The 27,611-nt window shown below is 41.4% G+C and overlaps 1 protein-coding gene across 5 annotated transcripts in view; it reads left to right on the top strand.

Moving 5' to 3' along the window:
- The window catches only part of PLCB1 (phospholipase C beta 1), a 749,766-nt gene that overhangs the window by 558,116 nt on the left and 164,039 nt on the right, over nucleotides 1–27,611 (top strand). For all 5 annotated transcript variants that reach the window (XM_090051563.1, XM_090051555.1, XM_090051579.1 and 2 more), the window contains 6 exons: nucleotides 5,163–5,247; nucleotides 5,753–5,930; nucleotides 14,647–14,717; nucleotides 15,625–15,721; nucleotides 25,257–25,341; nucleotides 27,083–27,207. In XM_090051563.1, the coding sequence (XP_089907689.1) occupies nucleotides 5,163–5,247; nucleotides 5,753–5,930; nucleotides 14,647–14,717; nucleotides 15,625–15,721; nucleotides 25,257–25,341; nucleotides 27,083–27,207 (641 nt within the window). The remainder of the gene's footprint in view (nucleotides 1–5,162; nucleotides 5,248–5,752; nucleotides 5,931–14,646; nucleotides 14,718–15,624; nucleotides 15,722–25,256; nucleotides 25,342–27,082; nucleotides 27,208–27,611) is intronic.

The raw sequence follows: 27,611 nt of genomic DNA, 5'->3' as shown, positions 1-27,611 counted from the left end.
CCTGGAAAATTATAACAATGTTTTCCATACATAGACTGTGAGGCTCATCTTAAATTCAGGGGTGTTTAGAAACTGGCACAAAATCAGATTTTCAAGGTTTTTAATGGGTACGTTAAGCAAATAAGAAATGTCTGGAAGTTGAAAAAGTTTTAATCCTTTGTAACAGTGAAATATTGTCAAATTTACACAAACACTTGCACAGGATGGTTTAAGATGGATATTCATGACTTGATTTGGGGATTGGACTAGGGGACTTATGAGGTCCCTTCTAGCCCTACTTTTCTATGATTCTGTGCTTCTGTAAGTTTTTAGGTTTAAGGCTATTTTAGTTGCAACACATGTTGCGGGGAAACCTGCATTGTTTCGTCTGAACACCATGTCTAACACCACTCCCCCGCATATTTACTCCAATATAAGACACTCCTAAATTTAAGATGTGCCTTAGAATCTATGTATGGAAAAAAAAATGTTATACTTTTCCAGGTATATGATCTTGAAAATCTGATTTTATGCCAGTTTCTAAACATTGGATAAACCTATGCTTTGGGTAAAAGGAAGATATCCTTTGAGCGCCGCAGTTTCTAAGAGTGTGGAAAAAAAAAATATAGGTACTATCTGCAGAAAATGAGGATTCACTTGTCTATAATGATCCCCACTGGAGCTGGGAGTTAAAATAAATACCCCATGCAGAAGACCACTTTAAAGGACATTGTCTGTCTGTCTTCTCTTTTTGTAGGTGAAGAGTCGATATGGACTATACTGTTCCATCAGCATCCCTAAGTCACATAATCATTTTTCTCGCTCATCTCTTCCTCCAGGGTTTTTAGGTCATTTTTCTTGCTGTAGTCATTGTCTTAATTTTATGCCTGAGGCTGAAAATGGGTTTTAATTTCCTTGCAGATATGACTGAATTTAAAAGAAAGACTTAACAAAATACTGTAGGGTATCAACATACTGTCATTTAAAACCTCTCATGGTTTTGTGGAATCATTTATAACCTCCTAACCCATGTTTTTTGTGACTGACTGGAGTTATGTCTGTTTAATCACAAACACAGTCTGCTGAAAACAAGACCTCAAAACAGAGCAATACAGAGCTTCAGGAAATACCGATTATGATTTAAATGCCATCTAAACTACATCTTATCTCTGATTTCTCCAATGTAATACCAGCTACCTTCCAGCCCTTGGCACTGCTGGCACACAATAAATAATTAGCTGCATTAAAAGAAGTCTTACTGATTAATAAGAATAGGTGCTTGATAATGCAAGTAGGTAGGTGTATTGCAGACCTGCAATATCTACACACTTCTGAACAGATTTTCATGCTTGTTAAACAACCCTCCCAGTCCTAGTGGCATTAAAGTGCTTTAGAGTGCAGCTTTGTTTTTATTTGTAAAGGGTTAATCAAGAAGTAGCTTCAACATTTTTTGTCTTACCTGGGCCATTGACATTTCAACCTCAAGGGAAAGGAAATCAGCTTGCTGTAGTGGTTCCCAAGTTTTTTTCACACCTCAGGCTTCTCTGGTAACTTGCCAATACATTTCATTTTATATTACTATAAATTCCTTTCTCTCATGAAAAATAATTGTATGTAATCATTACCCAGAGCTTATGAATCTTCCATATGGATATAAATTGCTAATAGCTAGAGTTCACCAGCAAAACAAAGTAGCTATGAAATAGTTGTGTTTTGTTCTTGGGAGAAACTAAATGGATTTATTTAAAGGTTAGAAGCAGGCATAAAAAGAGACTAGAGATTTTTTTAAATGGGCGTACTGAAGAATACACAGTTGTGTGAAAGTAGAAAAAGAGTAAGAAACTGTTGCTTCAAGCTATGTCTTAGAGCTATGCAAGTAGTATTACTAAATACTATAAACTCTTTGCATTCCTAAAACTCCCTTCACGCTAGCCATTATTTTTCCCTTGGGTTGCATTTTGGGCAAACTAGTTGTAAGCAGAGTTTGCTGCATTTGGCTTATTCATAGTGGATGTCATATCAACCATTGAATAATTTACCCTATTAAAACTTAAGACATCCAGGCAGTGCTGGATAAAAAGAAATCTCAACTATGACCTAACCAGCAAGATAAAATAATTATTCAGCCACCCCTTGCAAGAGCTCAGGTCTAAATCCAAGGACGCTCTTGCTGTTATAGTTTCATAGTTTGTAGGGTCGGGAGGGACCTGAGCAGATCATCTAGTCCGACCCCCTGCCATGGCAGGAAAGAATACTGGGGTCAAACGACCCCAGCAAGATGTTCATTTAGCCTCCTCTTAAACACCCCAGGGTAGGAGCCTGCACCACCTCTCTTGGAAGTTGGTTCCAGATCCTAGCCGCCCTGACCGTGAAGTAGCGCCTCCTGATATCTAGCCTAAACCTACCCCCTGCCAGCTTGTGACCGTTATTCCTGGTCGCTCCTGGCGGTGCTCGGGGGAATAGGGACTCCCCCAATGCCTGCTGATCCCCCCTGACTAGTTTATAACAGGCCACAAGATCCCCCCTCAGCCTTCTCTTTTGGAGGCTGAACAGGTTCAGGTCCTGTAGCCTCTCCTCACAGGGCCTGCCCTGTTGTCCCCTGATCATACAAGTGGCCCTCCTCTGGACCCTCTCCATGCTGTTCACATCCCTCCTGAAGTGTGGTGCCCAGAACTGGATGCAGTACTCCAACTGCGGCCTGACCAGTGCCGCATAGAGGGGGAGGATCACCTCTTTGGACCTGCTCGAGATGCATCTGTGGATGCATGACAAAGTGCGGTTGGCCTTCCTGACTGCCTCCCCACACTGCCGGCCCATGTTCATCTTGGAGTCAGTGATGACCCCAAGATCCTTTTCCGCCTCCGTGCTGACAAGAGGGGAGTTCCCTAACCTGTAGGTATGGTGCTGGTTGTTCCTCCCGAGGTGCATCACCTTGCACTTGTCTGTGTTGAAACCCATCCTATTCTCATCCGCCCACCCTTGTAACCTGTCTAGGTCTGATTGTAGCCTGTTGCATCCTTCCAATATGCCCACATCCCCCCAATATGCCCACATCCCCCCACATCTTAGTGTCATCAGCAAATTTGAACAGGGTGCTTTTCACCCCCTCATCCAAATTGCTGATGAAGATGTTGAACAGTGCGGGCCCGAGGACCGAGCCCTGCGGAACCCCACTGCCCACGTCCTTCCAGGTTGAGAAGGACCCATCCACTACCACCCTCTGGGTGCGGCCCTCCAGCCAGTTGGCGACCCATTTGACTGTGTGGGTGTCGACACCACAGTCCCCCAGTTTCTTAATGAGAACAGGGTGAGAGACAGTGTCAAAAGCCTTCCGGAAGTCCAGGAAGACTATATCCACTGCTACCCCTGCATCTAATGATCTGGTGATCTGATCGTAAAAGCCCACCAGGTTGGTCTGACAGGACCTGCCACTGATGAACCCGTGCTGGTTGCCCCTAAGCATGCAGTCCCCTGCTGGCCCCTCCTGGATGTGTGCCAGCATAATTTTCTCAGACAGCTTGCCTAGGATCAAGGCCTTCCTAATGTGAAGACAGTTATACTGGCATAACCAGGCTTATGGTATTCTGTTCTGTGCCACTTCTGTGCCACTTCTGTGAAACTACACAGTCTACATTGGCAGAAGCATACATATGCTAGTATTGCTGTCTTTGCAGTAGAGTTGTCTGCTAACATAGTTCTGTCAGTAAAAAAAAAATTGTCCCCCACCGACATATTTATAACAGCAAGAGTTTTTTAGAGTAGGCTTGACCATAAGGTGACTGTGGCCTTATGTAACATGGGCAGATCTAGTATTTTGAAAGGTGGAAGGGAGGGGTGTAGATGGTGTGGTGCATCATCAAATGTAACACAGCACCCATTTTTCTCCAGTTACAAAAAAACTAAAAGCTTTACTAATAACCTAGGTGGCTGGGATTGTGCTATTCAGTTTAAGCAAAAGGAAAAACAAAAACTTTATTGACATATTTTCTATGCCGTATGTATAAAAACACAACAAACTAGGCTTAATAATCAAAAGATGTTTCATTCGTTCTGTAGTCATTAGAATTAAATGTACATCTCTCTTTCAGATTCATAAAACACAATCTAGCCATCCCGAGCATCTTGACAGTGCAGCCATGCTTCACTGAACATTATTTCCACACCTGAGTTAATGCTCACTTGAATTGACATTTCCGCACTTGAGTTAGCTTGAGTTTAAAGCTGTCTGCAGGACTGTGAAATAGGAGCTATGTTTCCAGAAGCAGCTAAGAGACAGCAGAATTGCCAAAGAAAGCATAAACTTAATTAATGAAGCCTTTAAAGACCAATAAAAAGGAGAGAGGGTCACTAACACCCTAGGAATGAAGAATTTAGAAGGAATCAGGTAGATTATAATAAATCATGAAGTCAGTTAATTCCCTGAGTGCTGCCTGAATAGAAATGCTGCTGCTGCTAGGCAGTTGGTTTTAAACTTTTGGGTGACCAGGAATCACCCAAGGGTGGATGTAACACTATCACAGCTCCCCTCTGGATCTGCTTCTAGCCATTACTTCCCAGTAAACCCATCCTGAAGATGCCACTGCTGGGGATGGTGAGTTTAACCATGAAGACATGGTCTGTGCTACAGAGTGATGTTGTCACTTTTTGAAACATGCCTACAGTATAGTTGAAAAGGGTCATTCCTTTTCTTTTCTTTGATTCTTCTGCTTTACCTCTTCAGGTTGTGTATGTTAAAATGGCAAATTCAAGGAGGAAAAAGAAAAGTATGACTGGTAAATACAAATAAGAGCCTCGCAAAGGAGAAAACATTTAAACACTGAATAAATATGTTGTCGACCAGAGGCCAACTAATGTTACAGTTTATTCCTATCACTCTCTGAACCAACACATTCAGTTTTTATTATCTATTAAGTATGTGGGACTGTTCGTTTCAATGTGACAGGTTCAGTTTCACTATTTATGATTGAAATGACCAACACCCTTATTTCATGTATGATCCCAGTGATAAGGGCTGTCAGAGAAGTCAGAATAATAGCACGATGAATCTAGATCATTGTGAACGATTCACAATGATAGGATCAGGAAATTATGTCTCGTTAAGGGATATTAGATTTTCCATTACTGCTGCTTTCAGTCAGCTGTATGAATAAGCCTTATTTAATTCTATCTTTTCCCCCCATTAGTCCTAAGCAGCAGGCAAAAATGGCAGAATATTGCAGACTAATTTTTGGAGATGCGCTGCTTATGGATACGCTGGAGAAATACCCAGTAAGATGGTTTCATATTTATCTGATTGTAAACATCTGTATTAATTCTTATTTGCATGATTCTGTTTTAGATTGTTCTTCATCTAGTGGTTTATGAAAATGAAACTGTGAGGGAGGGGAGGAGTGGCTAAGTAGTGTATGGTATTAGTGGTTTAAGCATATGATTTTGATGTGGAGATTATCATGATACAATGAATTATAATCCGCTAAAGCTCAATTGGCTCTCACATCTGTCGTTTTAGACTGTGGGCTTTCGCATTTGAAAGAATACTTATTATGGTTATTACCATAGACGTTTCATAGTGAATATTTTATTTGTCTTCTAAAACACCCTCAGTAGCACTGTTTTGTGTAGCAGTGAGGCTACCTCTTGTGCAAACCGTACTTCATTTTAAATTAGATTCACATTATGGATTACAGAACTGTACATTGTATCATACAGATAGTACTGAGAGCTGCCACAGGCTTATTTTTCTTGTTACAAATCTTTCCTCCTTTCTTCAAAGCTTGAAGCTGGTGTTCCTCTTCCAAGCCCTATGGACTTAATGTATAAAATTCTTGTGAAGAATAAAAAGAAATCACATAAGTCTGCAGATGGAAGTGCAAAAAAGAAGCTCTCTGAGCAAGCTTCTAACACATGCAGTGATTCGTCCAGTGTGTTTGAACCTTCATCTCCTGGAGCAGGTAAAAGTCAAATTCACGAACACATTATGGCCTGACTCAGAAATACGCTAGGGTCTGAGTATGGCTGAGAGTAATACCTGTTTACATTGCTATGGTAGTCCAAAGGTGCATCAATCTTGGTCTAGATCCATGAAGCCCAAACAAAAAAAGTGAGGCCCTGGACAGACATGCCTTTTGAAGCAGGCTGAGTGTCTTTGAAGCTGTCTGAACAGCAAGGCTTCAGACCTTCATAACTGAAAAAGTACTTCAAAAATGGCCAAAGGTCTTCAAAAATTACCTTAAAAAATGGGAAACATCTTTGAATTGCTTCCTTTTAAAGTAATTTGCCAAACATCAACATACTCCACCAGTCCTCTGGCATCCTCCACTGCTCTGGGATTCTGAGCACTTCAAATACACATCTGTCCCTGGACCAAATGGGCTTTGCTGAAGGGAGTCCAAGGTTTGAGGCTGAGGAGACATTCCCACTTACCTCATGACTGGGGCCAGATCCAAAAAAAAGGACTGTTGTGCTTGAAGAACAGGACTTAGATGTCCAAGTCCAAACTTGTGATCTAAAAAACTGTTAACCAGGTATCCCTGGAAGCACCTAATGCTTAGTAGCAGCCTCACTTTTCACCATAAAAGTTCCCTGGGAAGCCAGCTCCTGTTGAAGCCCCTTTGGAATCCAGAAATGAGGCAGAACAGTGCCAAAGTCCTATAAGGATATGTCTGCATCATGGTGGTATTATACTGTGGCTGGGGCAGCCCCCACCATGCCCCACCTCCTTGCACTCACTTGTATGCTCCAAACCCTGAAATATGCATGCGAAGACATTCCAGCATGCTTGAGAGTGGCTTCGGCAAGTGATTCTTGAGCAGTCTTAGTAGTGTATTTATGGGCTTGGAGCATATGTGCATGTAAGCAGAGTGGTAGGGCATGCTTATGCCTGTCCTAACCTACCCTAAGAGACTTGATCGAGTAAACATATGCTGAACATGCCTAACACACACCAGCAGGATCAGGCAAAGTGTGCATCTCTTTTACTTATCAGGGCTGATTCACAAAGAAAATAACAATCTCCTCCCACTACATTGTCCCGCTAACTCAAGTACTAAGAGGTCAGTATTACAAATCTAAAAATGCATACTCTTCTGACAACCTAAGCTGTGGGTCATTTCCACATGGTAGGATTTCCGTTTTTTCTGTTCATTTTTCTTAAAAAAAACAGAGCCGAAATCTTAGGAAATCACATCGATAAACACTATGTTAACACAGCATTAAAATTGCAACATCAAGCATTTAAAAGCTAAGAAAAGCCAGAATTAGTGTTTCCTGGGGCCCCATGTGCAAATCCACTATGATACAGTCTCTAATGGTATAATCACAGATTGTTTTTCCCCACAGCGCTCCACCTTAGTCAATAAATGAGTAGTTACTCAATATTTTTCTGTAGCTCCATCACACAGTGTGTGGCTCTAGAGACCTTCTGTACTGCAGTCCATTCACATCCTGCACCAAACAGAGTTATTAATTTTCTCCCAGGCATTTCTCTAATGCTTTCTTCATTATACTGAAGTGCTTCACACTCTTCAGTGAATCTTTGCAACACCTCTGGGAAATGAAATTGTATTATTTTATATATGGGAAATTAAAACCCAGAGAGATTAAAGCCAAGATTTTGGGTGTCCAACTTTAGGCATACGGGACCTGATTTTTAAGAATCCTTAGCAGTTTTACATGGACACAGCACTTCACATATTAAAAAAAGAGCTCTAATCAACTGCAGCTATAGCTATGAATGCTCAGCACTTCTGACAATCTAATGCCAGATTCCTAATGCTGGACAACCAGAAAATGAGGAACATAAAATTAGTGGCTGGTTGTGAACATTTTGTTAAATGACTGGCTTAATATTGCACAGGAACTCTCTGGAAGAGTCAGGGATAGTATCCAGTTCTTGATGACAGTACTTGCCTACAATACCCACTAGATCTTCCTTTCCTCTTCTTGTAGTTCCTTGCCTGGCTCAATATACTCCTTCCAGCTTCTGTAGCAAATGAAGTGTGGGTTCTACAGACAATGGCTTTCTTTCCCTCACAACCATGATTTTTTCTATAAGCATCTAATACACTGAATAAGGCAGTAGACCAGTGGAAAATGTTAATATGTGATCTTGTAGTTTAAGACCTGTGTCATAATGCATAGATCCAGGAGGCTACATTGAGATTGCACAGGTGGCCTTAATTTTGGCATTACTAAATTTTGAATGTTGTTTGACATTACAATCTTAATGTAGTTTTTGAGATGTATTATTTATACACTTAGGGCTCGTCTACACATTGCCATATGGCAACGTTGCTATGACACTGTGCTTTAGTGCTTCCTTTTGGAAGTACTGAAGCACAGCGCCATATGGGTGGTTACTGCACTGTGCGTGCAGCGCATGGGTAAATTTCACTGCTGTGTTGCTGTAGCAGCACACTATACCCAGGGAACATGCAGCTACAGCGATGTAGACACATGTGATCACTATATTACCATAGTGTGCCATACAGTGATGTAGCATGTTGCTACATCGTCACGGGGTGATGTGTAGACACACCTTTAAAGTGTCAATGTAAGGGTGGAGAGAAAAAGTTACCCAGGTCTAAGTAAAGCTGTATTTTTAGACTAAGGTACTTATACCTGTGGTATGGAGACTTTGATTTCAGTACTTACAAGGTTTTTTGCTTTAAGTTAAATCAACGTAAGCTATGCCTTAATGACTCTTAGACTCACTTAAGAAAAATGTCCCAGAGGAGCCAGATACAATTTTTTTAAAAGCTGAAATAAGAGTGTGCACATAATGGCTTGCTATTAATGTACTAAATTGGTTTTGAAACAGTTAAACTGTGAGCTTCTGTGATAGGAAAAGGCCTGTGGCACATTGGTTCACTGCCATTACTGATGTGCTCACCAAGTCCAAGGGGATCTTTGAGTTGGTGGCTGTGAATTAGAGTTTCACTTCAGCAAAACAAAATCACCACCCACGCATCCTTTCTCAGGGATGCCATAGCTACTATGCTATGGGGTCAAACTCTCTCTCACTTGTTTTAGGCATGCAGTCTGGTCTGTTTGAACCAACTTCTCTGGCTTAAGATGCCTTATACTTTGGTATTGTAGGTGTCTGGTCCACTTTGTACACTGCCTTTTAAAGTCAGATCCTCAAGTGGTATACATCAGCAGAGTTCCTTTGGAGTCTGTAGCAGGACACCCCCAAGGGCTGCTGTGGTGCCTGCTAGTAGCCACCATGCTCCTGTCTGGCTCCTACTCTGTCCTCCCAGGGTCCACCCTGCTTTCTTGCCAGCCATGCCTTGATATTAAAAGGTAATGAGAGGAAGCCCAGGATGCTCTCTCTCTTTGTGCCTGTTTTCTCAGGCCCTACTTGTCATAAGGGCTAAATTCATGGCCTTCCATCCCTACAGCCATGCCCATGCCTCGCAGATGTTACTCTGTCCACAGTTCAGTCCTTCAGTATTGCTAGCTCTTATGATTTTTGGCATTGTTCTTAAAGTCTACAGTTCAGGACTGTGAAAAGCTTAGCTCTTGTATATACAGTAAAAGCTCTGTTGTCCGGCATCCCCTGGGAATGGGGGATGCCAGTTAATCAAATATTCCCGTTAATCAAATGTGCTCCGTCTGGTGCACTCCCCAGCATCAGCATGTTGGGGGACAGGGACGGGGGCCCCACACAGGCTGCTTTGCCCTGGGTCATGGGCCAAAAAAGTAGTGAAGAAAAACTCAGCTCGCAGCAGCGAAACAGGAGCTCCCCTGGAAGTGGTACTTCCGGTTTAGCTTTTGCCGCATTACTCAGATGCCAGTTAATAGTGTTCCGGCTAATAAAGTGCCGGTTAACATAGCTTTTACTGTATGTATATAAATATACATAAAAGAAATATCTACGTTTTTCACATTCCCAAAGCACAGACTTTAAGAACAACACCAAAAATCATGCTAGTTGACAACATTGGTCCTTGCGTAGAGGACTCAGCCCTCTTGGCTTTAGCTCCCCTTTTCTCTTGCTGCAGACCTCCATCAGCTCCACTGATTTGGCCCAGCCTGCTCAGCCTCAGCCCTTGCTGTGTCTCTGATCCCCAGACCCCTCAGCCCTGTGTTGTAATTAGTCTCAACCCCCTGCCATCCCTGGCCCAGGGCAAGGCTGCTCTGTGTTTGGCTCAGCCTCCCTGATGTCCCTGACCTTGAAAGGGTTGTATGCTGGATGGCCTTGCAGCACCCCTGTGGTCTCCTGTCCTCCCCTCTTAGCCACATCTGGTCCTCTGGTCTAAAGCTTAAATTTCAACATAGCTACAAGGCACTGCATCATGACTAAGAGCTGATCCCGATGTTATCTCACTAGAGGCCATAAGCTCGCCTTAGCTCTTTCCTAGGAGCTCCAGGGAATAACTCAGGTGCCTGCCAGCCTGTCTGCTGCAGGCATCTCACCCAGGAACTCCTCTGCTTGCTCTACGCAGGGTCAGACTGCCTGTTCTGATTCAGGCCCTGGGTTTATATGCCTGGAAGCCATGTTATGTGCCTTCCCCAGCTCAGCACAGGGTTTTTTTCCCCCCTGTTAACTAAGGACCTGGCTCCCCTCTTGCAGCTTCAGCCCCATACAGCCAACCTGATGTGTCCTCTTAAAGAGACAGGATTCCCCTGGCTCCCTGTTACAGTCTCCTTTCCTCCTCTTCCATTATACCCAAATACCAGGGTTTGGGTCCCCTGTTACAGACTCCAAGAAGCTTTTTTGATTGGCACCAGTAAAAGAAATGGCCCATTGATAGCTGTTAATAGCATACAGTGCTAATTTAACAGATTGCATACTTTTTCAGTTTACTCCAGCTGAGATTTTTGAATGGGCCTAAGAGACAGGTGCCCTTTGAATTTCAATCAAAATTGGACTCCTGGTTATCTCAGGCCCCTTTGATAATCCAATATCCACTGCTATGAGTTACCATAGTGCTTGAATAATGCTAAAAATGTTCAAATGCACCTTCTTTTTCAAATACCCTTTGAAGCTGTTTGGCTTCACATTCAAAGATTCATTGAGTTTCCCGGCCCTACCTTTCATCTGTCCTTCATTGTCAAATTGTGACCCATGCCTCTGATCAACCCATTATCCTAAACTTCATTACCCACTTGTTAAGTTGTCTAAATCACCCTGGTTTTTTCATACTGTCCCTCATGCTTGGGAGAAGCTCCATATAAGTCTCCATGAAGCTGCTCCTTATTCTCTGTTGCATCCTTCCTCCAAACTCTCCGTTGCTATCATGCCTACAAAGCATTCAACAGTAGTTAGGTTGCCGGTGTGTTATGACTACAAGTCCAACACTGAGTAATATTGTCTCATTGTTTCCATGTAGTCCCCCCATCCCTCTGTATCCTATCTCCCATCTGTCTTCTCTTGTCATACGCATGGATTGGCCACCATTTAGGCTGATATCATTGGTCTGGTTTTTTTTAATGTTGTACAGTGTCAAGCTCAAAAGGGCCCTGACTGATGGCTGGGCCTCACAGGCCTATGATGATATTTAATTACCTGTCTCTTTTCTCATAGTTTTCAGTACAGCCTTATCTAAAGTGGTAGTGTCAGATCATCAGCTCGTGCAAGCTGCGGTAGCTTTCTTGAAGTCAGCATGTCTATGACTTAGGGTCTGCCCAACTTACAGAGGCAGCCAGCCAATTTTATATGCAGATGATGGGGCTGGCTGCCATTTTTGAGCACTTATCATGGCTCCTCCCCCCCATCCCCCACCCATGCCTCTGATGAGCCAAGGGGCCCTGGTGGCCTTGCACCCCTCTGGTGAACGGTGGAGAGAGCCATCTGTCATGTGGTCTCACCCCTCACTGCTGATTGGCTGAGAGGGCTGTCTATCATGTGGCACCATCCCTCATTGCTGATTGGTGGAGAGGGGTTAGGGTAAGGTTTTCATGCCAGTGGCCTCCTTCCACCTTTCTTCTGGGCAAGCTGCATTTTGGGAGGACTGCTGGTTTCCACTGGGGAGTCAGCACTTGATTTTTAGTAAGTTTTTTTTGCCCCTTAAGGATTTTGTGGAGATTACCCAATTTTGCAATTTCTGGGAAATCCACACAATCACAATTTGGGTAAACCCTTATCTATGACAAGTTCACAAGATGAAAGTATGTCTCCTAATTTGTCTGGGTATGAAGAAACTTACACTTTTAAATGGAAGGAGGAGGTGCTTTGTCAGACCACACTGCAGCTGATATGGCTGAAACATGCACAAGCATGTGGCTATACATGTAACCTTTTAAGTTTAAACCTCCTTCATCCAGGGTCAAAGCTGAGAAGATTTAGCCCACATGTACCACTACAAGATCCTGCACATGTAACAATTGCAGCGTAATGGCTGCTGGACACTCCTGTGCTGCAACCCCATCATCTTTTGAAGTCACTCCATGCATATGTTTGTTCATACCCTCAAACTGTAGTAATTTGCAGCAGGTTTGTAGACCTGTACTCATGTACTACTGCTGCTTTTTCTCCTATCCGGAAACAGCTTTTGGACATGAGATTGAACCTTACTTGAAAGTTTGAAGTAAAATATTTTTAAATAAATAGGGAAAATGTTACCAATTTCCATCTGTGGACATTTTTAGCAATAGTGAGTTACCAATTACCTGGCCTCACTAATGTGTGCTATGGCTTGGCCATGGGGGTAATATGCTAGGGCAAATTGGCAATGGTCTGCTCCTTCCTCCCACTTTGTAGGCTCTGGGACATGAGTTTATTAGGAAAATCAGATGACTACATTGAGAGATCCGCAGCTAGTGACTGTCACTGCAAATCCAGTGAGAATGCTGCCAGCTTTTAGCAGCATGCTGAAGTCCCTTAAGCTATCCCCTGAGCCTGTTGAGCAATCATGTTATTTTTTCAATGAAATGTTCAGACAGAGATGTGTTTGTGAATAAAAGCATGACATTTCAACATCAGCATCTGGAAGAAAATCCAGCCTGGGCAGTCACAGCTCAATTGTGAAAAGAGTTCACATTATTTTAATCAGACCTCTTCGGTGTGTATTTAGATCCAGCAAAGTTCATGTAGATCTTCTGTTTCAGTTAAAATGTAGTTTTCGGAGTTCCTCCTAAGAATCACACTGTACAGATTATTAAAGTCAAACCTACAATAGAAATTCTGGTCACGTCCCCACAAGCAGGTATGTGCAGTTTGTAGTGCCTCAGAGACTTTTGAGGCTCCACGAAATGCACACATTGTGGGTGATTCCCTTCATAGTGCTACACATTTGCAGTGCGGCAGCAAAATTAGATACTGGGAAATCCCTGTATCTAAAAAAAACTATGGTCCGTGACTGCAGAACATGCCTTCCAAAACCAGAGCCTGGTGGGCCAGAGCCATACTCCAACAGCTGGATCGCTGCCGCTGGAGCCTCTGGAGGCCCCAGGGTCCCAGGTAAAGCTGCTGAGGGCAGCCCAGGTGCTGGCCCCAGCTTTCCCTGCTCTACTTTGGGCAATTTGCCACATGCCAGAGCACACATGAAGGGCTGTGTCTAGGGACAGCTAGCAGCAGCACAAATATGTGTTGCTGCTAGTTGTCACCAGAGAAATGCACATTCTCACTGTGGGGGGACACCCTCTGAAGGCAGAAGGTGAGATTTTGATATTGTAGATGCGTTCATGTTCTTCTTTCCCCCTGGAAGCAATCTAATAATGGAATACTATTATTCTATTATTAGGGGACATAATTTTTTAAACGCCAGCAAAGAATATGCCCTGCCTGTAGGGATTTGGTCATCCTACAATATTTGAGAACAAAGCTTAAAAATCCGTGTTGTTTAAGATCATCTCCCCATTCAGGACATTTTGAGGAAATGATTATTATGCAGCTCTTTCGTATTGTTTGGTTTGTGTTGCCCTCTGCTGGTGTGCCTTTGGTATGACCACCATTCATGAAACAGATGGTTCAACCTGAGAAACGTATGTTTAATTCAAAGGAGCTATGCCAGTTTCTACCAGGGGAGTTACCCCATTATCCTGGTGCAAGACATTTTGAGAAACAAAGTGCTCCATTTATGATACTTATTTGGCCCCCTTTACTGTGGTTTGTGAGCATCTCATGTTCTTGCCTTTGCCTCACAAAATCGTTACAAGGTAGAGAAGGAGGCACAAAGAGGTTAAGTGGCTTGCTCAAAATTGGACAGGTGTAGACATTTGAATGCTAGACCCTCTTGTCCTAGGGTAGCACCCTGAACCCCAGCATACCCTTTCTTGGCAATATATAATATCACTAATGCATTAATTAGCACATGTAGTCAGAACTCTTGGGGAGGTGATATCTTTTATTAGATCAACTAGATAGCTGCAAAAAAAATATTTGCAAACTTTTGAGCATACATGCCCTTCCTCAGACATAGGAGAGTGCAGATCACTCTTTTTTGACTGGTAACATCTAGTCAATAGTTCTGAACCGCTATTCTGGTGACTTTATAAAAACATGAAGAGTTAGTTGTTTGATAGATTCCAAAGAATAATTCAGCAATCCTGAGTCTGGATAAACCTTTTGAAAGTAGTTTATTTGGTTTGTGATATGAGAGGCAGTCCACATTAAAGCATGGGCTCCTGTGAAGCAACAGTAGATAGATATGTCTCTCATGAATATTTCTGGTGTTTGTAATTGTCATGTCAGCTGATAATTTTATTGTATTTCAAATATTGCAGGAGAAGCAGAGATTGAGAGCGATGATGATGATGACTATGATGATGACTGTAAAAAATCATCGATGGATGAAGTGAGGACTTATAGTTGTTTTCTGAGACTGATTCCAGAGCTTGTTGAACTTGCCTTATATTCCTAAGTATTGGTCTGCCATCTACTGGAGACAAAGCAGTGCGGTTTAAAAAGCACTGCAAACTTTAAAAATGTCTCATGATAGGCTTGATGTTCTTTTCAGTTAGATTTTAACTCATTAAAAGTAGAACATTGTTTATCTGTTTTAAACAGCTACTTGTTCTACAGCTAACTCTGTGGGAAATTATACCTGTCTGCTTGAGTCTGTATTTGCCATACTTATTATCGTTCATTTTCCTGAGTGTTGATCATTTGCTCAACGTTGTTCAGAACTGAATATAATGCATCTCCTTCCCTATGGATGCTACAACTCTGTATAGGAATTAAAATATCATCTGAATAATTCAAATTTTAAATACCATGGTACAGTCTCATCATGACCATGTGAAAATCCTGGAAAGCTAATCAAGACTTTTACACATTGTATTCCCATAAAATGTCATCCTTTCTGGATTTTGTACTTCCAAGAGGTTTCTTGGCTTTCAGGATTAATTTCATTTGATACGATTCGGATTTTAAAAAGTAATTTCCTTTTTCAGCAAAATAAAAATTTAAGGGGGGAAGGACAATACATGTGGAATACTCCTGTAAAAGTCCGGGGGTGGGAATCGCATGTTTTTGAGAAAACACACCAGGTAGTGTGCAGGTGAAAATGCATACTCCTGAATTGGGGCTTTATCCTGCACCTGTTTTAAGTTAATGGTAGAATTCATGTGTTTGGGCTCAGATCTTCAACAAGAAGTGGCATCTAAGTACTTTTTAGAGTGGTGCTTTACAGTATTGCATAGAAATCCTGCCAGTGAATTTTGTTATATCAAAACCATAATACTTTCCCATTCCTGTTCAAGGGCACAGCTGGCAGTGAAGCCATGGCCACTGAAGAAATGTCCAACCTGGTGAACTACATACAGCCGGTGAAGTTTGAGTCATTTGAGATATCAAAAAGTAAGTATACCAAGTCATGTGAGCAGCACTGTTTTATATTAGGCATGAGTTAAGAAATTGTTCCCTTGTTTTACACATGGATAGCTCTAACAATAATATCGATTATTTCACAGATCTTTTGCCTGAGTAAATTGTTGTCATCAATAGATCTATGACTGTCTAAACCAGCTAACAAAAAATAGAAGAGAAGAGTCTACATAAAGAATCGATTACTCTTCCTTCTCTGATGCATGTGCATAACTCCCACAAGGGGTAATAGGAAATATTCTCCTTTATCAAGGACATAGGAGACTTGCATTTATTTTGAGATATGCCCAATTCTAATGTTCAGGTTTATTTCCAGTTACTGCTGCCACAGTGGTGCAGATATTTCTGGAAATAAAGAAATCTTTGCCCCTCCAATATGCTTGTAAATAAACACTATAAAAAGCTAAGGCACATTTTAGTTTGACTGATGAGTTCATAAGTGTTCCATCAGAAACAGCTAGCAGCTTTTCATTTTGCCTACATTTACCCTTGTAAGAGAGAAACTATAAACATATACCCCCCCCTTTATACAAATCCCATCATTTCTGCATCAAACTACTGTATAGAATAGACCATAACTTCATCCCCTGCTGATTTGCATGGAAAATGTCTTGCTGGGAATGCACTTTGCAGCATCCTTAATAAACATTGCAGCATCTTTTGCTTTTTAGGAGCAGAACCTCCCGCTGTTTACTGGCCCTGTTTCACTGTGTTTTGACAGGCTGCAACACCTTCTTGAAACTTTTGTTGTTGCTTTTGTTAAAGGAAAGCTATGGAATTTTAATTTATAGTGGATTTATGGAGAATTTGGAAGAGAGAGAAGCAGCAGTTATAGATACCTAAATTTCTACCAGCGATTTAAATTTTAAAAACAGCAACTTAATTAGAACAAAAGTTACTCTCCCAAAGAAATATGTTAAAAAAGATTGCCCACACATGTGCACACACTCCCCTGAAGCTTTTGGATGCAATAATAGGAGTCAGGAGCACACATCAAAGAGAAAAATATTTCTCTTAGGAGAGAAACTATATGGGTGAGTCTTGCCAGGCTTTCAGAAAAAAATGATGTCTCAGTTGTCCAAAGCTTGTGGATATAGATTTCTCCCCTACATGTTCTTGCCCCTATTGATTTCTACCTCTTGCAAAGAACAGCTCATATACATATTATACACAGCAGGTTTTAATTTTGACCTTTGATCAAATATATTATGTTCTCATTTGATTATACTTAGGATGTTCCTTACACTAGAATTAGTGCTGAATTATAGTGTAGTAGAGTAAAAAAAAATCATGACTGTAGAAGTTTTGTCTATCAGCTGGAAAGTAACCTACATGGCAAGGTGTATGGGAGTCTCTTTCCAGCTGGTCCTGCTCATTCACTTCTTGGCCTTGAACAAGATCATGAAAGGTACATTAAAAATAAACAATAGGGTGTAGATAGATCCAGATTGATTTTCAAATTTAATTGACAATGTTTAAATTTAAAAATGTTTGCTTTAATTTACTTGTTGCCAGTTTGTTTTCTTCCCATTTTATACTCTTCTGTTTTGTTATTGTTTCTTTAATTGTTTTCCAGTTGCTAGGAATGTTTCAGATTTTACAAGCAGGTTTTTTTTCCCCTGTAAAAAAAATAAAAAAGAGTCTTACTTAACGTTCATCTGTTCTAAAGAGATCCAAGTCCATGGCCTCATTAACAACTCTACCGTGAGAACTACACAGACTTAAACACAGCACTGATAAATAAGTCACCTATGCAATCTCTGCACCTATGCACCTGTTAAGCTGTGCACCTATTAAGTTTGCACAATATTGAGATGCTGAAGTGGTTCAACCAGGCTTCAGTGTATTTGCAGTTTGAAGTCGCTGGGCATGTCTACATGTGCCCCTGTGGTGCCATTGTTAGTACGCTGTCATTTAGTACTTCTTTTTTGGCAGTACTAAATGATGGCGCAGTAACAGCCCGTATTGCACCATGCCGGCAAAGCACAGTTATTTTTAGCCACTACATCACCATAGCAATGCTCTAAAGCAAGGGAGCGTGTTGCTACGGTGATGTAACTGCGGCATCATGGTAGAAGTGCCCACTAGGACTTAATTTCCGAGACCAGTAATGCTCAGCCTTTCAGCTCTAGTCTGGATGAGCGGCAAAGGGCTTGTACGTAGTTTGGATCCTGCAGGCAGGGTCAGTCTGCAGGCCACTTCCAGTGTGGGGTCAGCATGCAGGATTAGGGCAAAGTGTTATTCAGTGCACTGGCCCAGCCTCAGACACCAGATACAGCTATGGAGTGACCTTGCATACTGTCACAATCTGATGCACGGGGCTGTGTCATCAGACGCACAGCCCCCACCATGTGTCCAGAAATTTGACAGCAGGAAAGCACTGGCAGCATTAATAGCTGTGATTTCAAGAGCCACTGCAATTAACACTGCCACCAGTTCCCCCCACTGCCAAGTTCCCAAACCAGTAGTAGGGAGCCCGGTGGGACAGTTTATACAGCCCTGTGGGCTGGATTCAGCCTGTAGGCCAACAGTTGAACACCAGTACTTGGATGCCATAATATGACCTTAGAAGGTGATCTTTGAGCTTCTATTTGGGTATATTAAAAATCTCCCTGGTAACTGGATTTGATGCACTAGAAGGAAAATAACGTCTCATTGTTAGAACAGAAGAAACTTTATGTTGAAGTGACAAAGATTTTTATGGTATTAAGATTTAAGTTTTTGATATGATTGCTTGAAAAGCTTACACACATGCTTCAGCTTCTGCACAGATATAGTTCCTTGAAATTAATGGGACTGTTCATGTGACTTAATTTTTAATTTTTTAATGTTTTGCTTTTTTCCTCACATCGGTTTTGTAAATTCTGCTAAGAATTCTGCTAAGAGGGACATTTATGGCATTTATGGACAAACTAAAACCAACCCCCCCATCCATAAATAATGTAACTGATTACACAGTTTTGTCTACAGTTGAAGTAGCACAAATTTTCCAGTTAGATTTACAAAGCCTTAACCTGAGGTAAATCAATGATTTAAAATAAATTCTAGTGATTTAAAGCAATTACTCAAATTGATCTGTTCTGTCAAGAAGCAACGAGGAGCATAAATTCTTCTGTTTTTCTAACGTTTTAGGTCATTTTTTTCACTGCCTGTGTCTCAGTGTCCTCACTGGTAAAAAAATAAATAAATAAATAAGGCTAATCAGACCTAGTAGCCAAGGGTACTATGAGGTTGACTTCAACTTTGCAAAAATGAGTTAAGATCCTTGTTCAGAAGACCATAAATGTGGAGGGCTGAAAAGGGACCTTAAGAAATTATCTACTCCCACTCACTGTGCTGAGGTGAAATGGTGCTTCAAAGCCCTAGATATGCAACCAACATATTTTTGTCTAACCAGCTGCTAAAAAAAAAAATCCACTGAAAGTGGTTCTTCAAAATCCCTTGATAACAGGGATTGTTTGGTTAACAGAATTTTTTTTTTCTAATCTCCAACTAAAATCATTTTTACTGCAAATTAATCTAATTTCTTTGGTCCTTCCTATAGTGACCATGGAGAAGAATTAATTACTTCTATATTTTTATGTATTAGAAGTTTTTGGAGGTTTTTTGGTTTGTTTATTTTTTCCTATGCCTCTCTCTCTCCAATCTACTTTTTTCTATATTAAGCAAATGCAAGTCCATCAGCCTTTCCTCCCACAGATCATTTTTTTTAAACCTCTTACCAGTCTTGTTGATCTCTACTGGATTCTCTCCTCTTGATCTTATTTTTAAGTGTGATGCCCCAAAACTCGACATAGTACTCCAGACAAAGCCTGACCAGCCCCAAAGACAGCAAAATACTTACCTCTGTCTTCCATCCAACACACCTGTTAATCCATTTCAGAATGATATTTTTCCTTTTTGCAACTGCATCACATTATTGACTCATGTTTAGTATGTTGTCACTACAGATCCAAGACCCTTCTCTGCATCACTGCAGCCAAGACAGGTATTACCCATTTTGTATTGATGCATTTGATTTATCTTTCCTAAGTGTACCACTTCACATTTGAGATTGCAGGTGTTAAATGTCATCTTGTTGTCTTAGGGCCATTTCTCCAATTTAACAAGATCATTCTGAATTCTGATCCCATCCTCCAGAGTTTGGGCACCCCTTCCAGCTTGATGTTATCCACATATTTTAGAAGCATAACCTCCAGTGCATCAGAAAATATTGAGCTGAAATGGGCTCAGAGCAGGCCTCTGTGGGATCACAGTTTAGGAATGAAATATTGATAACTGCTCTTTGAGGGAACTTTTCAGGTAGTTATACTCCCACTTTATACTGGTCTCATTTGTTCATCTTCTGATAACCACATTGCAAAGTGTGACTATGGAGGGAAATGGGTCTTGCCAGGGAATCTCCTGTTTATTTGGCCTATTTCCCATCTTTCCTTAAGTTTTCAAAAATAGCCATTGTTATTATCATTACACAACAGAATGAACACCAAGATGTTCCACAGCAGTACCGTTTGCAGTTAGCAACTTCTGCACTATTAGGGTCATTTTCCTCTTGGATCAGAAGGCTGGGTGATATATTTATCCCACAAAACCTTTCACAACACTTTTAAATAGAGTAAAAAAAGCATTGCTTTTCCTTCCTTGGAGTGTTAGAAGTTGAAGGCAACATCTTTCTCAGATTTTCCACTGAGGTCATATCAAAGTCAAATAACCCTGGAGAGGATGGATATTTGGAAAAAAAAAAAACCAGTGGCCATTTCAGGACATGACAGGATTTAAAGTAAATAATCATGAAAAGAAATGTTCAGTGTAGAAGAGGAGGAATGTGTCTGGGCATATAAAGAATCAATAACATGCTTCAGTGTCATTTTAATAAGAGACACATGATTTTTTTTTCTGAGCTGTCATTAGCCAAAGTGCTTTGCGTATCTAATAAAAAAATGGATGACGTGTTTAGTATAAAGGCTCAGGAAATCTTCCCATTGTGTAACATAAACAGTCTACAGTTTACCTCTCTTATCTTATTTATTAGAAATCCATATTCTAACTACAAAAGGATAAAACTCATGGTCTTGGAAATGCTGATGCCTGTTCAGATTCTCATACCACAAAGTTGCCAAAGTAGTTAAAGTACTATTGGCCTATCTGCATGAACCTCCCTGATGTTGGTAAGGCCATAGCAATGGTCAGGCAAAGGTGAGAAACTTGATTAGAAATGCTATTGCAGAGAAAGCCTTAGTGCCTATAAAGGGTCTTAGACAAAAGTGAGCCGGCTGAAAATCTGGCTGAAAGACATGATAATACTTAGTTGTGGGGAAAGGGTACAGAATATCTCTGAAGGGAACCTGGTCCATTAGGAATTAAAACCTCTGAATGTTATACTGTTGGGCTATAAAAGTAGCTAACTTGTATTTCCTGAACAAAGAGGTTGTGATACAAAGAGACTGCCACAAAGCAGCCAATTCTGATTCTAGGAATTAAGAGGAATAATTTATGTAAGACATGAGAGGTAGTGGGCCTGCCATACTCACAGCTGGTGAGGCCTCTACTGGAGCACTGTGTCCAGTTTGGGGCATGACACTTTATAAAAAGATGTGGATAATATGGCAAGAAAGCAAAAAAGGTTTAAAAAGCATATCCTTTAAGGAAAGGATGAAAAACCTGGGTTTACTTAATTTACTAAAGACTGAGCTAAGACATGAAAACACTCTTCCAGTACATAAAAGGTGGCAGGAAAGTAGTCAGTGACCAATTGTTCCCCAGGGCCACTGTAGGAAAGAAAAGCAGAAGTCAGATTAATTTTCCAAAAAGAAGAATTAGGGTAGTTATTAAGAAAGAATTCCTAACTGTTTAGGAAACAGGAAAAGGCTACCCATGAAGGTTATGGAATAAGAACAAGTTAAACAGATATTTGTTGGGAATAGCCTAAGTGTATTTAGTCGTACCTCAGTGAAGGTGATGGGGGTAAAAGATCCCTTGTGGTCCCCCCCCTTCCCTCCCCTGGCTTCTGGCCTGGGCCACTGCAGACATGTGGATGCATTTCTGAAATCAAAAGTGAATGTCTGTTCAATCTTTGCAGCTTAGACTAACCTATGAAGATTGACTTGATTCAGCCTCTGGCTTTTTGACTGTCTGTACTTAGCCTTTGCGGCAGGGAGAACCCTTTGAAAATTTAATACCTGTGAGCACCCTGCAGGGATCCTGCTATACTGTAGCTTCTGATCCCATACAGCTGTGCAGGGAGTAGTTCCTGGCCTTTGTAGTTTTTCAGGCCCTTCCATCAGCCACCTTCTTTTCACTGTTCTGGGCACATGAATCTAGCTCCTTTTCTTCAGTAAGTGGTAGAGAGTCACTGCTCACCTTCCAGCTCTAAGGAGGGAAAGTTTCTATCAACTTCGATCTGGTTTCTGTGCAGGAGAGGGGGAAACACATATGCCATGTTTGCCTGTCTCCTCTTGGTTTTCTAATTTGGTCTCTGTGAGCTGGCCAGGCTGTTTCTGTGGTACTCCAGCACTTTGGTGACTGCAGCAAAATTACTTTGAAGACAGACCTGCCATAGCGCAATGTCCTTCAGCTTTGTCTCTGACTTGTGCCTTGCCTTTGAGAACTTTAGGAGAGAGCAGACTCGGTTGTAACTCACAGGCTATTTGCTTTGTTTACAGTGAGATGCCAAGATGTTTTGATGGATGAGAATCTGCTCCTCATACTGTAGGAACCTCTAGGCAAACTACGCAGCTCATTATTCATTGGAATGTGAAGTGTTTTTTTCCCCAAGGGAATCATGTACAAAGCTAATTTGGAAAAAAAATTGAAAGGAAAAATTACATAAGCTGGAGGGCTTTTGACCTGAGTTTTCCACTGTGGGGTGATGCTTTGATGCATAAGAAGGATGTGCACAAGGAATGCCACACTGAATAACAAGTAGAGAAGAAGGATTGTTCTCTCCAGTTTGAATATGCAAATTGAAGTTAGTAGTGATGTATTTGGCCCCTTTGAACCATAAGTTTAGTCTTAGACTCTCTCCCCTGCTCCAGCCCCCTTATGCCAAGCAGAAAGGCCATGAAAGCCTCAGATCAGCGCACAAGTAGGGATGGGGTATGCTGAGGCAGGGCTGCAGCTTATAACATGATACTACAGTTCGTACCTATAGGAATGAGGATTGCCTACAACAGGGCTGCCTTAAGCCACTGCAGTAGGCTAGACATTAGGTGGTGCAGAAATGGTTTGAAGTCTCCATACCTCCCTAAAACTCTGGGGTTCTTCATTTTCTTCTCTGTCTTGAAGAGGGAGAGATCAGCACCTCACAATCAGTGCACTGTTGCAACAGACATGATGCAAGGTACTACAGCATTTCTGCAGTGCATCAGCTGATTGCTGCAGTGATAAGGAACAATAATGCTCTATGTGTATTAAGCAGCCAAGGTTCTTTGGGTAAATCTGATATCTTTTATTAGATCAACTCAACTATTTGAATTGGCCTAATAAAAGATATTAGATTTACCCAAGAACCTTGCCTGCTTATGTCCTTAGACCAACACAGCTACATCCTATAACCCTATTGTGTATTAGCAAGACCAGGAATTCAGTAGAAGTAGAACTGGATCAGATGTTTATTTAGACCATCTGCGTTTATCACAGAAAAAACGTTCAGAAGGGGTATAAATCCACATGCTTCAGAATGTAAACCAGCATTTTATTGTCTTGAGTAAAGATGCAACTTCCCATATGAACAGGCGTTACCATAACACAGAGTGTCAAATATATGGTCTATGAGCCAGATCCAGCCTCTGGAGCAGTGTGATCTGATCTGTAGGTCTCTGGGCTGGCTTTGGCTGTGCACACTGTATATAGCATGCAGACCACACCTGGCACCTTGCATGCTGCAGGCAGCACATGCAACCCATGTCCCAGACCCCCTTTGCCATATGCAGCACAAGGTCCATCCTGTACCCTGCACCATCCCTGGGGGCTGGCATGCTGCTCACAGTGCACGGGCTGAACTCAGTACTGCATGTAGTACAGGGAGTTCAGGTTGCAGGTGCAGCACCAGGTCTAGCTTGCATGCTATGGGCAACACATGCCCTTTGCTGGCCCCAGGGGCTGGCATGTGTGGAGCCTAGGCAGAATGCAGCATGGTGGGTGCTCTGTAGGAGGCTGGTCCTGGTCTGGCCTGCAGATCAGCTCAGGTATGCCCATTTAGTCTGCAGGGCTGGATAATTTGGACACCTCCAATAATAGAAATATCAGACTATTTAGTTTTTCTTCTAAAGCTCTGGCACTGGCCACAGTAGGGAATAGGATTAAAGGGAAAACTACTCTGATCTAGGAGGACAATTTCCAAATTCCTATTACAGTCATAAGCAAACTTTTCTTTGCTATCATCCATGCCTATGTCCTTATTTTAACCTTAGGAATAGAGAGACTTACAGTTTGAAAGAAACTATTATCCTGCATGTGGAGCATTCCACAGGGTAGCAGACTTGATAGGGTGAGCAAGCACTGTGCAAAGAACAGCTCTTTGCTATAGTACTTAAAATTGCATTGTTGTAGCTGAGGTTTGAAAGTAGTTTCCATTTAAAAAATAAACCATGTTTTCATGCATTTTTGTCTTTAGGAAATAGTTTTATTGAAATGTTCTGTCTTTGGTCTATACATGAAGGTGATTTCTTTTGAAGTGTGAGCACCTTATATTTTCCTATTGAAAAAAGAAACATTCTCTAGTATGGAAACATTCTCTACACCTTTGAGCCATAACCTCAATCCTTTTACAAGTATATAGAGCAGAAATTTACAAAAGGTTTTCAGGTACCTAAAGCAGCAGCAAGCTGCCTTGTTTGTGGGTGTGTTTTGTTTGTTTGATTGGTTGGTTGGTTTTTGCTTCTTTTTTTTTTTAACAGAAAAGTATATGAACAAGTTAGGCACAAATTGTCAGTGGCTTTCATTCAGAGTTAGCCATCTAATTATACAGGTACATTTGCAAAGCCTGCTAGTTAATCCCTGTCTTGTGATCAGGCCAAAACTCCATAATGATTGTGGTAGTGCTAAGGAAAACCTATTAATTTGAAGGTGAGGTGCAAACCTACTAATCTGAAGGTTAGGTGCATTCAGAAGTATGCCACTATACATACCCAAGCTAACACATGCATCCAAACCAGCAGCATCATGAAAAGCCTCATTATCTGGCAGCGAAGGAATGTCCCTCATACGTGTGGTTGTAGCTTCCCATCATCATACACTTTTAGGCCACTTTTCCAGGTACTCTGTGCCATGAAAGGTTCCATGCAGAGGGTCTAAACAGTCCTCAGCATGCCTCCTCATGTGCCCTCCAAGGAAATCTTGTATCTCATTTGCTGATCTGCATTGTGGGGTGACACATGCATGTCTCAGTAACAAATGAGGTAGAGATGATACCTTGATCCCCACCAGTTATAACTCTACCTTACATATTAGTATGTTCTCACATTCTGTTTTTCTTTCTTTTTTTCTCTCTGTCTCCTGTAAACTATAGAACGTAACAGGAGTTTTGAAATGTCGTCCTTCGTGGAAACCAAAGGGCTTGAGCAACTCACAAAGTCTCCAGTGGAATTCGTGGAGTATCCTTAACATTCAAAAAGAGTCCTTATATACATTTCCAACTCTAAGATCCGTTATGTTTCTTCCCTGAAATTTGGAGTCATGAGTCTGAGAAATTTGGAATCCAACTTAAGGGTGTAACCAAAGTCTTAGGTTAATAAGCACGGCTGGGAGCTGATGGGAGTTTATTTGGTAGTCAAAGTGAAGTCTAGTGATGATCATTAAGTGTGACTGAGAGTTATAAAATACAGATTGCAAGCCTACAGAGGTGTAACTGTTCAGTGTTGTGGCTTGGGCAGCAGTGGTGCGTGGTGCAAAGACAGCAGCCAGAGGTCTGATACTACTGGGGGCAGTGTTACCTTATTTTTTTGCTGCCAATGTGTGCATCAAGCAGCCATTTAAATACTACTTTTCAGCAGCAAGCAATAAGCTGACATCTTCCCCAGCAGCAGTGAATCACCAGCCACTGCTTCTGTAGTGTATGCCACTGACATTTCTCTGCCATCCCTGTTGCGAGATCCACTGCAGGGAGAGTGCAATGTGAAGAGGGCCAGGAGGGTGAAGTGGCCCCTAGCTCCATTCTAGTGCCCATCTGCCCCCTTATGCAAGGCCCAGAGCTCATGTCCCACTTGCCCATCTACCATTATGCTACTGAAAGACCAACAAGGAAAAGGAACTCAGAAAAGTTAGTGAATATGTTCTTTTATTTTCCTGTTGTTAACATAAAAGTAGTGGTAGCATAATGGATAAATTAAAAATGGAGAAAAATTGCCCAATAGGAATAATCTGGGTAACTCACCTTTTTGCAAAAAGGCTGGGATTATAAATAAACATGTCTTTAAACCCAGCATTTCTCAATCCAGAAGTGGGTCACAAGAATATATGAAAGGGTCATGAACAAACTTTAAAAATGGCTTCTCATTTAATGGAGAAAAATATGGGAAACCGTGGCTTTTCCCTTGCAGACTGTCAGATTTCCAGCCTGCGAGAGGCTTCTTGGAGCCTCCTCATGCCCCACACACACCCCACCATAGGCGATTGGTATGGGGTGCATGGGGGTGCATGTCCCTGCCCCCCCATGATGGGGTCAGTGCCCCCCCACCAGCTGACACGCATGCTGTCGGCAGGGCTGGTGCCACCCTTGACAGTTCACAAGGAGTGCAGTTTACAAGCCTGCAGTTCACAAGGAGTGTTCCAGGTAAAATACCATTTCAAAGATTAGTTAAGAGCTAGCCTGTAACATATTCCTACATCTAACATTTGTGGATTGGCCATATGGAGTTTACATCCAACATACAACATTGCCTTCTATATGTAGAAAGTCAGTTAAACACTTATTTCAGGAAGCAGTTCCTTTGTAACTGGGCACTCCTCACTCCATCTGTGGAAGGATTGCTACTGCTTATTTGTGACTGTAGAAGCATATTAGGAAATGACTGAGTTACTTACCATAGTCATAACTGGAGTTCTGCAAAGATATTATCCTCTAGATCTGCACACACACTCTTATTCCTTGTTTTTTTCAGTATTCGTCTAATCCAGACAGGAACTAAGGGTGGTGGTAGTATAATTTTATAATCTCACTTCATACAACGTATAAAAAGGCTCACTGTTCCTAAAGATCTTTGAAAAAAGCATGGTTGGAGAACACCCATGAGTGAGCAACCATCATTCTGTAAAGAGGTTTGGTAGATTGAAATGATATAATAGGCAGCTAACAATTTTGCCAGATGTACTGTATCTTAACTATTCATCATCTAGATACAACAAAATGCAGCTTAGCCGAATTTATCCAAAAGGAACACGTGTAGATTCCTCAAACTACATGCCACAAGTCTTCTGGAATGCTGGTTGTCAAATGGTTGCCCTTAACTTCCAAACTGTAGGTAAGTCTCACTACTTACTTAATTTTGTTGGCTGCACTTTCTGCTTCTTGAATACATTTTTAATTAGAAGCCAAGTAAGTTTTGTCCAGTGGAAAGATGTTGAGCTGTTGATTGGTATGATGAAGCTGTTGGATCATTCTTTGTACTCGATTTATGCAATATTCAAAATTAGTATATTATATACAAATTTTGCATTATACTTTAGTCTCACCTGCTCACATGCAGTGGTCACCATTAAGAAGTCAGCATTTGCCAAGTTACCACTCACCAGCTGAAAAATGCTTATGACTTTATTTTCTGGGTAGCAGAAAATCTTACAGTGTCTCATATGCATTGCATTAAATGTTGACTTGTTAATGATGACTGCTTTATATAGTATAATAAAGTGAAAATACAGTTAACTT

The sequence above is a fragment of the Crocodylus siamensis genome, chromosome 1 (genome assembly GCF_052110815.1).
Source record: "Crocodylus siamensis isolate JL-2025a chromosome 1, ASM5211081v1, whole genome shotgun sequence".
In the NCBI taxonomy this organism is placed as follows: Eukaryota; Metazoa; Chordata; order Crocodylia; family Crocodylidae; genus Crocodylus; species Crocodylus siamensis.
The sequence above is the reverse complement of the archived record's forward strand: the minus strand, read 5'-3'. Positions and strand labels throughout refer to the sequence as shown.